This window comes from Ornithorhynchus anatinus, chromosome 20 (assembly GCF_004115215.2).
Source record: "Ornithorhynchus anatinus isolate Pmale09 chromosome 20, mOrnAna1.pri.v4, whole genome shotgun sequence".
NCBI classification, from domain to species: domain Eukaryota; kingdom Metazoa; phylum Chordata; class Mammalia; order Monotremata; family Ornithorhynchidae; genus Ornithorhynchus; species Ornithorhynchus anatinus.
Window position 1 is genome coordinate 26,954,090 of NC_041747.1, and position 15,045 is coordinate 26,969,134.

Below are 15,045 nucleotides of genomic sequence, written 5' to 3' on the forward strand. Positions count from 1 at the left end.
GCGCCTCAGTGACCTCATCTGTAAAACGGGGACTAAGACTGTGAGCCCCACGGGGACAACATGATCCCTTTGTATCCTCCCCAGCGCTTAGAGCAGTGTTTTGCGCATAGCAAGTGCTTAACAAATGCTATCATCATTATTATTATTACTAAGGGTCGGGGACCCGTTGGAGCCATAGAGAAGCAGCGTGGCTCAGTGGAAAGAGACCGGGCTGGGAAGTCAGAGGTCGTGGGTTCTAATTCCGGCCCCGCCCCTGGTCAGCTGGGTGATTTTGGGCCAGTCTCTGGGCCTCAGTGACCTCAACTGTAAAATGGGCATTAAGACTGTGAGGCCCACGTGGGACAACCTGATCCCGTCCTATCCTCCCCGTCATTAGAAGAGTGCTTGGTACATGGTAAGTGCTTAACAAACACCATCTTTATTATCATTATTATTATTATTATTATAGAGCGCGGGCTGGGAGTCAGAGGTCACGGGTTCTAATCTCACGGGGGACAACCGGATCACCTTGTATCCCCCAGCGCTTAGAACGGTGCTTTGCACATAGTAGGCGATTTGTCCATGCCAAGCGCTCAGTCCAGTGCTCTGCACATAGTAAGCGCTCAACAAATACTATTGAATGAATGAATGAATGAATGAATGGATAGTAAGCGCTTAACAAATCCCACCATATTTATGTATGTGTGTATTTTTATTTATTTATTCATTCATTTATATATTTGTTTATTCATTTGTTCATTTATTTATTTATTCCTTTTAATTTTGATGATGATAATGACTATTGCGGGGGGGTTGGCAGGCCACGAGGCCTCCCTGTCACGCGCCCGCCGCTTCCCGCCTTTTCCTCCGCCTCGCGCCTTCCCTTGGGGGGCGGGGAGGGGCAGGGGGCGCGCGCCGCCCAGGCCCCGCCCCCTGCTCGGGCCCCGCCCCTTCCCTCCCATTGGCCGAGCCCCCTGCGCAGGCCCCGCCCCCTCCCCGCCATAGGTCGCCCCTCGGGCGGGCCCCGCCCCCGCGGGCACGTGACGCCTGGAGCCGGGGGGAGGGGGCGGCCGAGCACGTGCGCCCCGGGGGAGCCTCCCCGCATCGGCCGGCGCCGGCGGCGCGCGCCCCCTGGCGGCGGCCGGCGGCCCGGCAGGAGCCCCAGCCCCAGCCCGCCGGCCGGGCGGACGGACGAAGGAGCCGGTCCTGCCGCAGAGCGCCCCGCCGGGCCCGGCCTGGGGGGGGGCGGGGGGCGGGAATCTGCAAACCCCCAGCTGGGGATCCGCTCCCGGTAAGACCCCTTCGCCCCCCTCGACGGTCCCCGACCCGCCGGAGGCCCCGGAGCTCGCAGAGCGTGCAGAAAACCGGGGGAGCCTCGTGGATCGCCCCCTCCCCCGATAGGGGAGAGGAGCAAAGGTGGGGAGGTGGAGGCGGGGGGGGGGGGGGAGGTCATCGAAGGGGCGAGTTTGGGCCAAAGTAGCCCCGGGGAGAGCCGCGGGGTGGGAGGGAGGCTGGTGGGGCGGGTTGGAGCCCGGGGGGCTTCTGGAGGGGCGCGCACATGGGCCGTTTCCATAGGAGACGAGCTCCGAGCATCCCCCAGCAGAGCGTGCAGCGGAAGGTGCGGGGCTTCCGAGGAGCGGGATCCCGCAAAAGCTGGCCAGAAGTTGGGAGGCCAGGGGAGGTGGGAGATGGGCAGGGCGCGCCTCCTTCTCCCTTTCCGCGGGGTGGGGGGGGTGGGGGGTGTGTCGTGGGGGCGGAGACGGGGGAGGGGGCTCGGAGGGAGGAATCGGGCTTTGCAGCAGGATCGGGTGCAGTAGCGATCCGTCCCTCCGAGGTCCCCGCCGCCGCCGGGCCGCGGGGTGCTGTACTGAGCGCCCCCCTCCCCTGGAGGAGCTGAGATCGTAGCCGGCGGGGCGTCCCAGCCGGTCCCAGGTAGGAGGGGCGTGAAGAGAGGCCGGTCCCTGGAGTGGAGGACGTCGTTCCATCCGCCCCGGTGCTTAGGACAGCGCCCGGCACCTGATAAGCGCCTCAGAACTCCAATCGGTCATCATCATCATCCGACGGGGCGGCTGGAGGAGCCGGAGGGCTGGGGCTGGGCAGGGTCCAAGAGGGCAGAGAGGTCGCCCTGGTGCCCGAATCTGCGTGTGCCCCTGGGTGTGTCCCTGCTCGCGTGGGCATCGCTATCCCTGCGTGTGTGCGTGTCCCCCTGCTCGCGTGGGCATTTCTGTGCCTGTGACTGCATCTCCGTGCCCGTGTGTCCCGGTGTGTTGGGTCTGGATGTGCCTGTTTTTGTGTGCCCGTCTGTGCCTTTGTCTGTCCCCGTGTCTGGGTGTGCCTATCCGTGTGTGCCTCTGTGGGCACGGGCCTGTCCCTTTGTCTCTGCCCGTTTGTTCCCTTGGGTCCGTTTGGGTCCCCGTATACGTGGCTGGGTGTACCCGTGCCTTGTCGTGTGCCTGTGTGATGGTGTGTGTGTGTGTGGGTGCGTGTGCGTGTGTGTGTACCTCAGGGGACGAGGAGCGGCGGGGCGGAAGGGGATGGGGGAGCCAGCTTTGGGTCGGGCCACCTGGCAGAAGGAAGAGGGGAGATGCCCTCAGAGGGCAGGGCCAGGTGGGGTGAGGGAGGCCGGGGACGGTCCACCCGAAGGAGGAGGCCGTGCCGGCTGGGCCCCTCACCGTCTTCGGGGGTCGGGAAGGGACAGGCCCTCGGTCTCTGGGGTCGGGGGGGTGGGGGCCTGCTTCCTCAGGATATTGGGCAGTCACTGGGAGGCACCAGAAATTGCACTCTCTCTCTCTTTCCTCCTCTCCCTCCTCTTCTTTCCCCTCTCTTCCTATCTCTGGATCTCTCCCTTCACATCTCCATCTCTCTCTCCCTCCCTATCTCCATCTCTTTCCATATCTCTCCCCCCCTCCATTTATCTCTCTCCCCATCTCTGGTTCTGTCTCTCCCCCATCTCTCCCATGTCTCTCTCTCCTATCTCTCTCTCATCACTGTCTCCCCCTCTCCCTCCTCTCCCTCTATAGATCATATCCCGGATCCGTCTCTCCCATCTCTCTCTCCCTGCCGCTCTCCCCGTCTCTCTCCCTGGCTCTCTGTGTCTCCCTTCATCTCTCTCTCCCCATCGTCTCTCTCCCTGCCTCTATCTCTCCCTTCATCTCTCTCCCCATCTCTCTCTCCCCATCGTCTCTCTCCCTGCCTCTATCTCTCCCTGTCTCTCTCTCCCTTTCTCAGTCTCTCTCCCCTCATCTCTCCCTCTCTCTGTGTCTCTCCCTTTCTCAGTCTCTCTCCCCTTCTCTCTCTCTCTGTCTCTCTGTCCATCTCTCTCTCTCTCCCCTTATCTCTCTCTCTCTCTGTCCCCCTTGTCTCTTCCCCACCATCCCCGTCCCTGAAGATGCGGACCTGGCCTCCCTCCATCCTTCCATTAGAATAATGACGACGGTATTCGTTTCGCGCTTACTATGCGCCCAGCGCTGTTCTAAGCCCTGGGATAAGATGCAAGGTCGTCCGCTCCGAGCCGGACGAACTAAACTTTGCAGGGGGGTGACGGGTCGCCTGTTGGCTCTTTCCGTTTCCCCGGGGCGGTGGGCGGAGTGGACAGGGGTGAGCGGGGCCCGGCCTCTTTCCTCTGCCAACGGGCTTCCCGGGGACCAGCAGGACCGGCCCGGGGGAGAAGGGGAGGCTGGGCCGGTCGGCGGATAAGAGTAGGTCCGGTCAGCAGAGAGGGCCTAGGCCTGGTCAGCAGAGAAAGCTAAGTCCCGACAGCAGAGAAAGCTAGGTCCGGTCAGCAGAGAGGCTAGGTCTGGTCAGCAGAGAGGGCTAGGTCTGGTCAGCAGAGAGGGCTAGGTCTGGTCAGCAGAGAGGGCTAGGTCTGGTCAGCAGAGAAAGCTAGGACGGGTCAGCAGAGAAAGCTAGATCTGGTCAGCAGAGAAGGCTAGATCTGGTCAGCAGAGAAGGTTAGGTGCGGTCAGCAGAGGGGCTAGGTCTGGTCAGCAGAGAAAGCTAGATCTGGTCAGCAGAGAAGGCTAGGTGCGGTCAGCAGAGAGGGCTAGGTTGGTCAGCAGAGAAGGCTAGATCTGGTCAGCAGAGAAGGTTAGGTGCGGTCAGCAGAGAGGGCTAGGTCTGGTCAGCAGAGAAAGCTAGGACGGGTCAGCAGAGAAAGCTAGATCTGGTCAGCAGAGAAGGCTAGATCTGGTCAGCAGAGAAGGTTAGGTGCGGTCAGCAGAGAGGGCTAGGTCTGGTCAGCAGAGAAAGCTAGATCTGGTCAGCAGAGAAGGCTAGGTGCGGGTCAGCAGAGAGGCTAGGTTGGTCAGCAAGGAAGGGCTACAATCTGGTCAGCAGAGAAGGTTAGGTGCGGTCAGCAGAGAGGGCTAGGTCCGGTCAGCAGAGAAGGTTAGGTGCGGTCAGCAGAGAGGGCTAGGTTCCGGTCAGCAGAGAAAAGGTAGGTGCGGTCAGCGGAGAGGCCGGGTCTGGTCAGCGGAGAGGGCGACTCCGCTCAGCAGAGAGAGCTAGGTCTGGTCAGCGGACGAAAGCTAAGTCCGGGCAGCAAGGAAGGCTAGGTCTGGTGAGCAGAGAGGGCTAGTTGCGGTCAGCCGAGAAGGCTAGGTCCGGTCGGCGGAGAGGGAAGCCTAGGTCCGGTCAGCGGCTCTTCCCCGGAGCCAGCGGAGAGAAGCGGGGTGTTTCAACGGGAAAGAGCCGCGGTTTGGAAGTCAGAGGACGTGGGTTCCGATTCTTGCTCCGCCGCTTGTCTCCTCTGTGACCTTGGGCAAGGCGCTGAACTTCTCTGTGCCCCAGCTCGTCTGTCGGATGGGGATGAAGACCGCGAGCCCCACGGGGGGGACGACCCGATGACCTCGTGGCCCGCCCCGGGGCTCGGAACAGTGCTTGCCAATAACCTTGGTATTTGTTAAGCGCCGACTATGGGCAGAGCGCTGTTCTGAGCGCCGGGGGAGATCCAGGGTCATCGGGTCGTCCCTCGTGAGGCTCACGGTCTTCGTCCCCATTTGACAGAGGAGGTCACCGAGGCCCAGAGAAGCGAAGTGACTTGGCCGCGGTCACCCAGCTGCCGAGTGGCAGAGCCGGGATTCACATACGCCTGGCACGTAGTTAGGGCCCAACAGCTGAGTGGTGGTATTGGTTGAGCGCCTACTGTGTGCAGAGCACCGTTCTAAGCGCTGGGGGATATAAGGTGATCAGGCCGTCCCATGTGGGGCTCACGGTTTGAATCCCCATTGGACAGATGAGGTAAACCGAGGCACAGAGAAGCCAAGTGACTCGCCCGAAGTCACGCAGCCGGCGAGCGGCGGAGCCGGGATTAGAACCCGCGACCTCCGACTCCCGAGCCCGGGCTCTTGCCACTTGAGCCAATACCACGATGATGATTATTAGGATGGAAGGATGGAGGGAGGACATCGGGCCGGGCCTCCCATCAGTGAGACGTCCGTCTCGTCCTGCTTGGGAAAGGTAGGCCGGCACGGCTTTCTCCCCGGAGGGCTGCCTGGAGGCGGCCGTCCGGCGCCCCGTCCCCGCGGAGAGCCCCGCGGAGGAGCGGCGTGTGCCCCTAGTGGCGGCAGGCCCGGGCCTGGGGATCGTAAGGTCGTGGGTTCTAATCCCGACCCCTCCACCTTGTCTGCTGGGTGACCCTGGGCTAGTCGCTTCTCTTCTCTGGGCCGCAGCGACCTCATCTGTAAAATGGGGTTGAGACGGTGAGCCCTCGTGTGGGGCAAGGACTGTGAACAACCCGGTTTGCTTGTATCCGCCCCGGCGCCTCGTATGGTGCTTAACGACGTCACCGTTATTATCATTAATTATAATATTATTATTATTATTATCTCCACCGCGGTCCTCCTGGAGTAGCTACAAGGCTGCACGGGAACCGCGGACAGCTCCACCTCTCCCTGCATTCCTGGCTCTCTCTCCCCTCTCCCGCTCTGGAGAATGGGAAATTTGAAAACGGGAGGGGAAATCGGAAATGGGAAAAACAGTCCCGACTGCCGAGATCATCATCCCTCCCTCGGGGTACCCGTTATTCTTACGGGCCGCCGGGGAGGAGGGCAGTCACTTCATCTGTTGCTGCCTGATCTGAATCATCTGCACTATATTGAACTGAGGATGCCCCAATTATTATTATTATTATTATTATTAAGTGCCATCGAGTCGTTTCCGACGCGACCGTGAAAGTGTAGTTCTGATCACGGGGAAAAGGCCACCTTGTCGTTGCGGGCAGGGATTGTCTTTCTTCGTTGCTGTATTGTACTTCCCCAGTCGCGTGGTGCAGTGCTCTGCACACCGTAAGCGCTCGATAAATACGATTGAATGAATGAATGTTTCATCTCCGGCAGAAGAGTTCTGGGGAGAACAGAAACCTTCAGTAATGCGTTCCGACTTTTGAAGATACTTCCCTCTTTGTGGGGCAGCGGGAAATGTTGTTGGTCTGAGGAGGTCACGCTATCATTTGTCAGGATAATAATAATAATGTTGGCATTTGTTAAGCACTTACCATGTGCAAAGCACTGTTCTAAGCGCCGGGGAGATACAAGGTGATCGGGTTGTCCCTCATGGGGCTCACAGTCTTCATCCCCGTTTTACAGGTGAGGTAACTGAGGCCCAGAGAAATGAAGTGACTTGCCCAAAGTCACACAGCTGACAAGTGGCGGAGCTGGGATTAGAACCCGTGATCTCTGACTCCCAAGCGCGGGCTCTTTCCACCAGAGCCACGCTAATCAAAGAGGTGGAAATACGAAAATCACCCCTAGCTAACCCCTCTGTGACAGAAAACCACTTTTTGGGTGACAGGTGTTTGAAGGTTTCGTGTCTCTATCGTGAGTAAACAGTGTTAAGATCCTTAATAGCAAACTTGCAGAAGTTTTCTTCACCTGTGGATTTCCCTAGAGAATACTCACGTTCTTCATTTCTTTACGTAAGCATGTGCTCGTTGCTGTAACTGAAACGGTGAATTATGTATAACCTTCATTTTTTTTAAACATCCAGGTAGTTTGGTCCATTTAATTTGAATAGCCTAATGGATGGAATAGCTAAGAGCTAATTTCATTCAATCGTTGGCTAGGGGATAGGGTAGGCTGAGGAGTCTTAAGATTCCAAAACGTGACCGCGGCTCAGCGAGCAACGTTACCGTCTTTCCTAAAGAAGCAGAATCTAGAAAACCGGCACCGAGACTTATCACCACCCCGCATGTAAGGCTGTGTGCCTCAGAGCGGGACGAATAGGACACAAGATCAAATATCAGTCTCAGATATTTGCTCTGCTCGTGAGACCTGGGGCAAGGGAAGATTGAATCCGAGTTCTAAATTTCCTAGCATTCAAAAGCTGGACTCTTCAGTTGTTTGACCAACAGACAGCTTTAGAGAAATGTCCTAACGTTTTGCAGCGAAGAGGTTTGTACGGATGTTTGGAGGGAGAGGGCACCTGGAAGGAAAATCAGATGAACAGATCTCTCAGTGTTGGGGAGTGGAATGAGATGCTGGGGGGAGAAAGTAGAGGAAGGAGAAGGAAGTATAAGAAAGGAGACAGGAGGGAGTCTTTTTTGCCCTTATTTAAGCTGAGTAGACTCGTAGCCTGAATTACCTTTTGGAGGCTGGGCAGGGCCAGGCCAAAGCAGGGGCTCTTAGCCCCTATTGACCGGTTGGTATGCCACTAGGGAAGCTCCTACTTCTAGACCCCTTTACTATTCTGCCAGATTATCATCATCGACGATATTTTCTCGCGCGCCTTTGAGTTCAGCGCATTTGGGGTATATTTCAGAAGTACGAGACTCGATTTCTCCCCGACTCCCAGCCTTCCCTCATTTTATTCCCTTCCCTAACGCGGTCCCCCGTTCTCAGCCATGACAACTTCTACAGGGCTTTGCAATTCTATTACTTTTGTTCTGGGATCGTGGAAGACACCACTGGCTGAAGGAGAGAATCAGAGAGTAGAGGACTTTGGGCTCTCTTGGTAGAGAAGTTGGGAGGGTGGGAGATTCCCTGGTTCATTTTCCTCAAACCCTCCAGTTTTGCCATTCCTTCTTCCATCTCAACATTTCTGTGCACTTACTCTTGATTTATTTGTTGCTGATTTATTCCTCCTCCTGGATTTATGTATTTCTAATGTGAGGTTCCTTTGCCTTGTATACATTTTATGTATTTCTAATGTGAGGTTCCTTTGCCTTGTATATATTCGTCAGGTATCGTTCTTGTCTTTCCCATTAGTCTGTGGGTACCCTGAGGACAGGAATCAAGGCTTATACTTCTGAAATATACCCCAAATGCTCTGAACTCAAAGGCGCTGGAGAAAATATTGTTGATGATGATAATCTGGCAGAATAGTAACCCGTTGTTCATTTACTGTAATCGCTCCTCACTGTCCAAGGTAGAGGACTGACAAACAATCCACTAATGATAAAATCACTTTCCCCCATTTAATTTTCCTCCCAGAGTTAAAAAGAAAGCATTTCCAGGCTCTGCTTATCTGTCACCGGCTATAAACCTCAAAACGTAAATGGTTATGGGGAAACTCAGAACAGCTCATGACTATAATGACACTAGTGGGCACTGTTAGGGTAATGGAAGGTATTTGGATTCATAATATTTTACAGAAGAGTAATTAAAACTGATTTTGAAGTTCAATTTGCCAAATTCTTCAGCAGTGCAACAGAGATCCTTAAGGTCCAGAAGAAGAGTAAATCATCACAGCGTAGGGTATGTACGGTTGAAGCCATTTCAGAGTTTCTTGGTGATTTGGAGACACTAGCCTTATTGGCTCTGCTAAATCATCCTCGGTTGTGTTATCTTCCTGTTGCCACTGCTGTTTATTTTGTTATTTACAATCCATATCCATAACAGAAACGACTGGATAGGTCAGCTAAAGCTCGAGACGCGTTTCCTTACGGCCTTTTTGGGGAAATCCAAAATGAGTGATGTCAGATGATTTAAATGTGATCCCTTAAGTCCAGAATGAAAGATGACCCACCCTTTATGCTAAAGCAGGGTAGGTCTGGCTTAATAAGGTACAGTCAGACCGAAAACAGTACATCCTGAGCTCTTAAGATTTGTTGCACACCCTTCTTCTAATGCTATTATTATTGATACTGATCCACCGGTTCTCAGATTGATACTGTTTTGGGTGCTTCGGGAGTTTCAGAGGAAACGTTCCCCATCTAGGCTCTAAGCCCGCTGTGGACAGGGAACATATCTACCGATTTTGCCATCTTGTACTCTCCCGAGCACTACTTACAGAGCTCGGCACACAATACGTGCTTAATAAATCTGATTGATCGGTTGAAAGGATATTAGGATTCTAGAAGGAAAGTTTAGAGATGCCGAGTGAAAATTGAGGGACTTCAGATTGCCCCTTGTTGCACTGTTCGACTGTACATCGTCAGAGAGCAAGGACAACAACCATCATACGATTCTTGCTAGCTTCGTTTTGCCACAGTCGGAGAGCCCAAATTCTGGGCTGGATATATCATTGATCGGAATCTGTGATGCCTTTTGTTTCTGGTTTTATATTCCTAATAGAATACAGTGTCTGCCTTTGATATGACAGTCTGAAGAGAAAATGAAGGAATGATCTGTGAGTCATGCTCTGAGCTACTTTTGCTCAATTATCTGAATATTTTAGGGAGCATCTGGGACTCTAAATTATCCAGTTTTCCGGCTCAGCCCCGCTCTTCATTTTGTTTATGTAGACGTGGATGAAAGGTATTTCCAATATTTGTTAAACCTCCCGGAGATTCTAATGAGCAAAGGTATCTTTAGATTGCAGATTCCTCAAGGGTGGGAGCTGTAGCTTTTTTTCTTCTCCCCGTATGTTCTCAAGGGCTCTACAGAAAGTAGTCAATACATACTGATGATGTGGCCTCAGATCCACTGGGGAAGAAGTGCAACCAAGTGAAAAGAGCCTGTGCCTGGGATCCGGAGGATCAGGGTTTGAATTCCACCTCCTCCGCTTTGCCGCTGTGTGACCTTGGGCAAGTCATTTCACTTCTCTGTGCCTCAGTTTCCTCACCTGCAAAATGGAGGTTCGATTCCTATTCTCTCTCTTATTGGAATGTGCACTCCATAATTATCTTGTATCTACCCCAGCACTTAGTACGGTACTTGGCACAGAGTAAGCACTTAACAAATATTGAAGAACGATATTTAAAGAACAAATATTAAATATTAAAGAACAAATATTCAAGAACAAATAACAAAGAATAACAAATTATTTTTATTCTTACTATCATATCATTTGTAATATCTAGGTGCCTCTCTGAAGCTTCTGCTGGTACTGGTGGGGAAGGTCTGAATATGACGGTATATAACTTATGGTGAGGGATGGAGAGTGTTCAAAAAACACTTTTCTTCATTGGCTTCATTTGGTAAATACAATTTTATCCACCCAGGTATTGCGCTAACGGATCCTCTGGTCATTTTTCAAATCTATAAGTAACACGTGAATGATACTAAAACCGTCTTCAGAGGCTGCTGATCCACAGTGGGATTGGAGTCGAAGGCTAGAAGATGGGTAGGAGCGATGCTTCGTAATTACATTTAGACTAGTTAAGCCGAGCCGCATCGTTTTTATTGCTCTGCTGCAGAGGGCTGATTCAAGTCTTCGCAGGCTACTAAAACACTCATTAAACTGACTTACAGTCAGCTTCTGAGTGTTATTGCATCTCTTGCACTCTAACATTCAGCTAGAAATTTTGGAAGCGAGGTGATTTTCCCTTTGGTGCTGAGGTACGAGTCCCGCCCTTTTCTCTGGATTCTGCTGCCTGCTCTTGGGACCAGTTCATTAGACCATTTATTGAGCGGTGTGTAGGACACTGTATTAAGCACTCGGTAGGGACAGTGGAATCAGTAGGCATCATCACCTCGAAAAGTTTGCAATTTTTTTTAGGGGAGGCAGAGACTCAAGTATATTACAGCTAGGAGGAAGAGGGAAAAGGAGATAGCCACATGAGTCAGTGTTTTGTGGCTTGCTGAAATTGGGAGAGCAAAAGCAAGGAGGACAGGAGAAGCGTTTCAAGGACATAGGATAACCAAACCTCAGACAACGTTCTGTTGGGAATCAGTTGCCTGGAGTAAAATCAGAGGTTTATTGATATCAAGATTGGACCGGATCTCTTTGAGCAGAAACCTCATGAGGAAAAAGAGACAAGGAGGCAAAAGGAGGAAACGGCCCCAGGTGCTGCAAACATCAAGCATAGTGACTGCACACCAAGGGGCAGCTTGTTGTGTGTGCACACGAGGGGGCCACCTCTGTGGGTCCCAGGTTGGTGTTTTCCGGCACATGCACACTCTCGTTGAAGTTCACCGTCCGTCAAATCTCCTTTGAAAGGGAAGGACAACTTCCCAAACACTACAGCCTCACATATGCTACCTAAAGTAATAGGGAATAGAAGCTATGGACATAAGTGCTGTGGGAAAACTCAACGTGGTTAAGGTGGCCAACAGGTAAAAGTGGCAGTTAGGGATATAATAATAATAATAATAATAATGGTATTTTTTAAGTGCTTATTATGTCCCAGTCTCTGGACTAAACACTGGGGTGATCACATGCAAATCGGATTGGACAGAGTCCGTGTCCCACATAGGGCTCACAATCTTAATCCCCATTTTACAGATTAGGTAAATGAGGCCCAGAGAAGTAAAGTGATTTACCCAAAGTCAAGCAGCAGACAAGTGGCAGACTCGGGATTAGGACCCAGGTCCTTCTGACTCCTAGGCCTGGGCTTTATCCACTAGACAGTGTTGCTTTTCTCCCGTTGGGGAATTAAGAACATACCCTGGTTTTATCAAAATTCCTCTAGAATTTATATGCTTGGCATTAATGTGGAAGTTCCTTGTGGGCAGGGATTGTGTCACTTTGATTTATATTTCCCAAGTGGTTTGTGTATAGTGGTCCTTCATATCTGACGACCGCACGGATACTGAAGGTCACCGATGAGCGTGTGTGTGGCCGAAAAGACCCATGTGGGACCCGTGGTCACAGACGCATTGTGTACCCAAGTGCTTAGTGCAGTGTACAGCGCCCAGTGGGTGTTCAATAAATACATCTACCACTGGGTAATGCAAATTCGTGTGTTTGTGTGTGTGTGTGTGTGTGTGGTTTTCATTCAGGATATAGAACTTGTCCAGAGAAAAATGTCTTCATGCATATTGAGTATTTGGGTGCTTTCCCTGAGTATTGCATCATCTGTTTATGTTACATGGGACCTAAAATATATCTCATGGAGCAAACATTTTAATGTGTTAAAAAGCAGGAACTAGAACTAATCTGCTTGGTAGAAGTGATGAAATGTTTGGATGTTTATGTTTGAACGGATTGAAATTAGTCACTGTAATGTTGTGGGGGGGATTTAATTGGATTTCCAATCAGCTCATCAGTTATGACAATCTTTGGGGGGGTGGGGTTAATTGGTTGAGTCAGGATGGGATCACATGCACCTTTCCCCCCCCAGAAAAAGAAAGCCTAAATCCAAATGTTGCTTAGAGGAACAACTATTTCACTCCCACCCAAACGGCATAGGCCAACAGCAGATATGGTCTTAGTATTTCGGGACTGACTGGAAACCGCTGATTTCGGCCCATCAAGTGGGGATTTTTTTTCCCAGGTGAATATGTGCCGTGGATCTCCTGATTTGGTTGAGGAGTCCACCTGTTGGGCAGCTACTGTCCAGTGCTAGGGACTCGGTTGCTCTGTCATGTCGTGGCCAGCTTGGCCGGTCTCTGGGGAGGGTTCTTAGAGCCTCCGGGTTGTGATCAGATGGGAAGTCAGGACAGGGATGAAGAAGCACCAAATGCTCTATGTTTTTGAGGTCTTTGCACGCAGGGTTTCCGCTGCTTAAGCGGTCAACGAAATCAGCATCTCCGAGTGTCAGCTATCAAAACCGTCCGGGTTTGAAGCCCCTCCCTGAAGTTCATGTAAGACTTGGAGGATGGGGCGTTGGAGATTTTCCTATTGGAATGTGTCTTATCTAATGAAATCCCCTAGGCTATTGAGCATTTCTCCTCCAAAATCATCTGGGTCCTCCCCAAACAACCGGAGAACACGCAATTTGCCCGAGGATTGTCTCTGGAGGGAGTGTAATCCAACAGAGGTGGGAGACAGAAAACCGGGGTTCTAATCCACGCTCTGCTTCTGGCTTGCCGTGTGAGCCTGGGCAAGTCCCTTCACCTCTCAGTGCTTCAGTTTCATCCTCTGTAAAATGAGGGTCAGGTGTCTGCTTGTATCCATCTGGTCATCTAATCCCAACACTTGGCACATAGAAAATGCTTAATAAATACCCAAGATATTTTGGACCTGAAGAAAATCATTTTCTTTGGAGAAATCTCCCTCCCTTGCACTCTAGCCCCTTCCACTTTGAAATGTAGATTCCGGTTGGAATCGCCGTTTAAGTTTTAAAGGCCCCTGTTGTTTTTTCTTCCAGGTAATGAAGAGTATGGTCTCATGTGCCTCTCCACATAGACGTGACCCAGGAGATCATGAAGCTTCTTTAGAGAACGAGCGGAAATGGTGGGTTAATTGCCAGTTGGCTCCCCGGACCCACCAGAACGTTTCCGGCCTCTCCTTTTAGAAACTCCACCGTTTTATTCCATCATGCTATCTCTCCTGGCTTAAGCCATTCCCTAAAATGGTCCTTCTGTTGTTTCTGGCATCTTGCTTTGGAAGGAAGATGCCTGTGGGAACGTTGGCTTTTTGGTTCCGCCAGTCCAATGAGAGAAGGGTGGTTGCCCACATGCCCGGTGACATCATCATCGGGGCTTTGTTTTCCGTCCACCACCAACCCACCGTTGACAAGGTCCATGAGAGGAAATGTGGAGAGGTGAGGGAACAGTATGGCATCAGAGGGTGGAAGCCATGCTCCACACACTCGAGAGGATTAATTCGGACCCAACGCTGTTGCCCAACATCACGCTAGGCTGCGAGATAAGGGACTCGTGCTGGCACTCGGCGGTAGCCCTGGAGCAGAGCATTGAGTTTATAAGGGACTCCTTGATCTCCTCAGAGGAGGAAGAGGGCCTGGTGCGCTGTATGGACGGGTCTTCGACACCGTTCCGCTCCAAGAAGCCCATCGTCGGCGTGATCGGCCCCGGCTCCAGCTCTGTGGCCATTCAGGTGCAGAATTTGCTTCAGCTCTTCAATATACCTCAGATCGCCTATTCGGCCACGAGCATGGACCTGAGCGACAAGACTCTGTTCAAGTACTGAGGGTGGTGCCGTCCGACGCTCAGCAAGCCCGGGCCATGGTGGACATCGTGAAGAGATACAACTGGACCTACGTCTCCGCCGTCCACACCGAAGGTGAGCGGTGTTGCCTTCCAGGTTCTCGACGGTTCCCGGATTCCACGGCCAAGATGGCTGCCTGTGGGAGCCGAGGTGGCTCTCGTTGACCTGCTAGCTTCTGGGGAGTAGTTTGTGATGTGTTGGATATTTAGCTTGGCTTTAATTGGAAATGTCCTTGGGTCTGGGAACGTCTCCTAAAGGGGAGAGACCCGAAGTAGCGTATTCGGATATGAAGCTTCGTGTCGATAGAGGATACACCTGTTAGGGTGGAGGAAGGGGAAACCACCATTGCACTGTTCCTCTCAGCCAGGTATTTAAGTGCTTGTGTGTGGCAAGGCTCTGTGCTGAGTGCTGGGGTGGATACAAGCACAATCACGTTCGGATCAGTCCCTGTCCCACGAGGGCTCACGGACTAATCCCCATTTTCCAGGTGAGGTAACTGAGGCATAGAGAAGTGAAGTGACTGGCCCCAGGGTCACACAGCAGACAAGTGGTGGAGCCTGGATTAGAACCCAGGTCCTTCTGACTCCCCGGTCTATCCACTAGGCCACGCTGCTTCTCTAATCCTTTGGTATCCCTATCAGAGGTAGAATCCTGGCCTGCCATCGACTGTGGTTTTGATCAGGGATGACACTGCTTGTGGTTATTCATAGGCTCATTAATGGAAGATCTGACATTTAAGTGCAGAAGCAGAATTTTCACCGTGAGGCTGGGGGGGCGGGGGGTATCGAAAGAGCAGTGAAGTGAACTTCCAGTCACCCGACTCTTGGCTAGAAAGTATCATCCGCTAGCAGCAATCTG

General features: G+C 52.3%; 1 protein-coding gene across 1 annotated transcript in view; it reads left to right on the plus strand.

Moving 5' to 3' along the window:
• The first annotated feature begins 1,296 nt into the window (after positions 1 to 1,296).
• GRM5 (glutamate metabotropic receptor 5) overlaps positions 1,297 to 15,045 on the plus strand; it is a 205,813-nt gene continuing 192,064 nt past the window's right edge. Inside the window, 6 exon segments of the mRNA XM_029048283.2 lie at positions 1,297 to 1,395; positions 13,388 to 13,610; positions 13,613 to 13,661; positions 13,663 to 13,799; positions 13,802 to 14,164; positions 14,167 to 14,262. Coding sequence (XP_028904116.1) covers positions 13,592 to 13,610; positions 13,613 to 13,661; positions 13,663 to 13,799; positions 13,802 to 14,164; positions 14,167 to 14,262 — 664 coding nt within the window. The 5' untranslated portion in view covers positions 1,297 to 1,395; positions 13,388 to 13,591.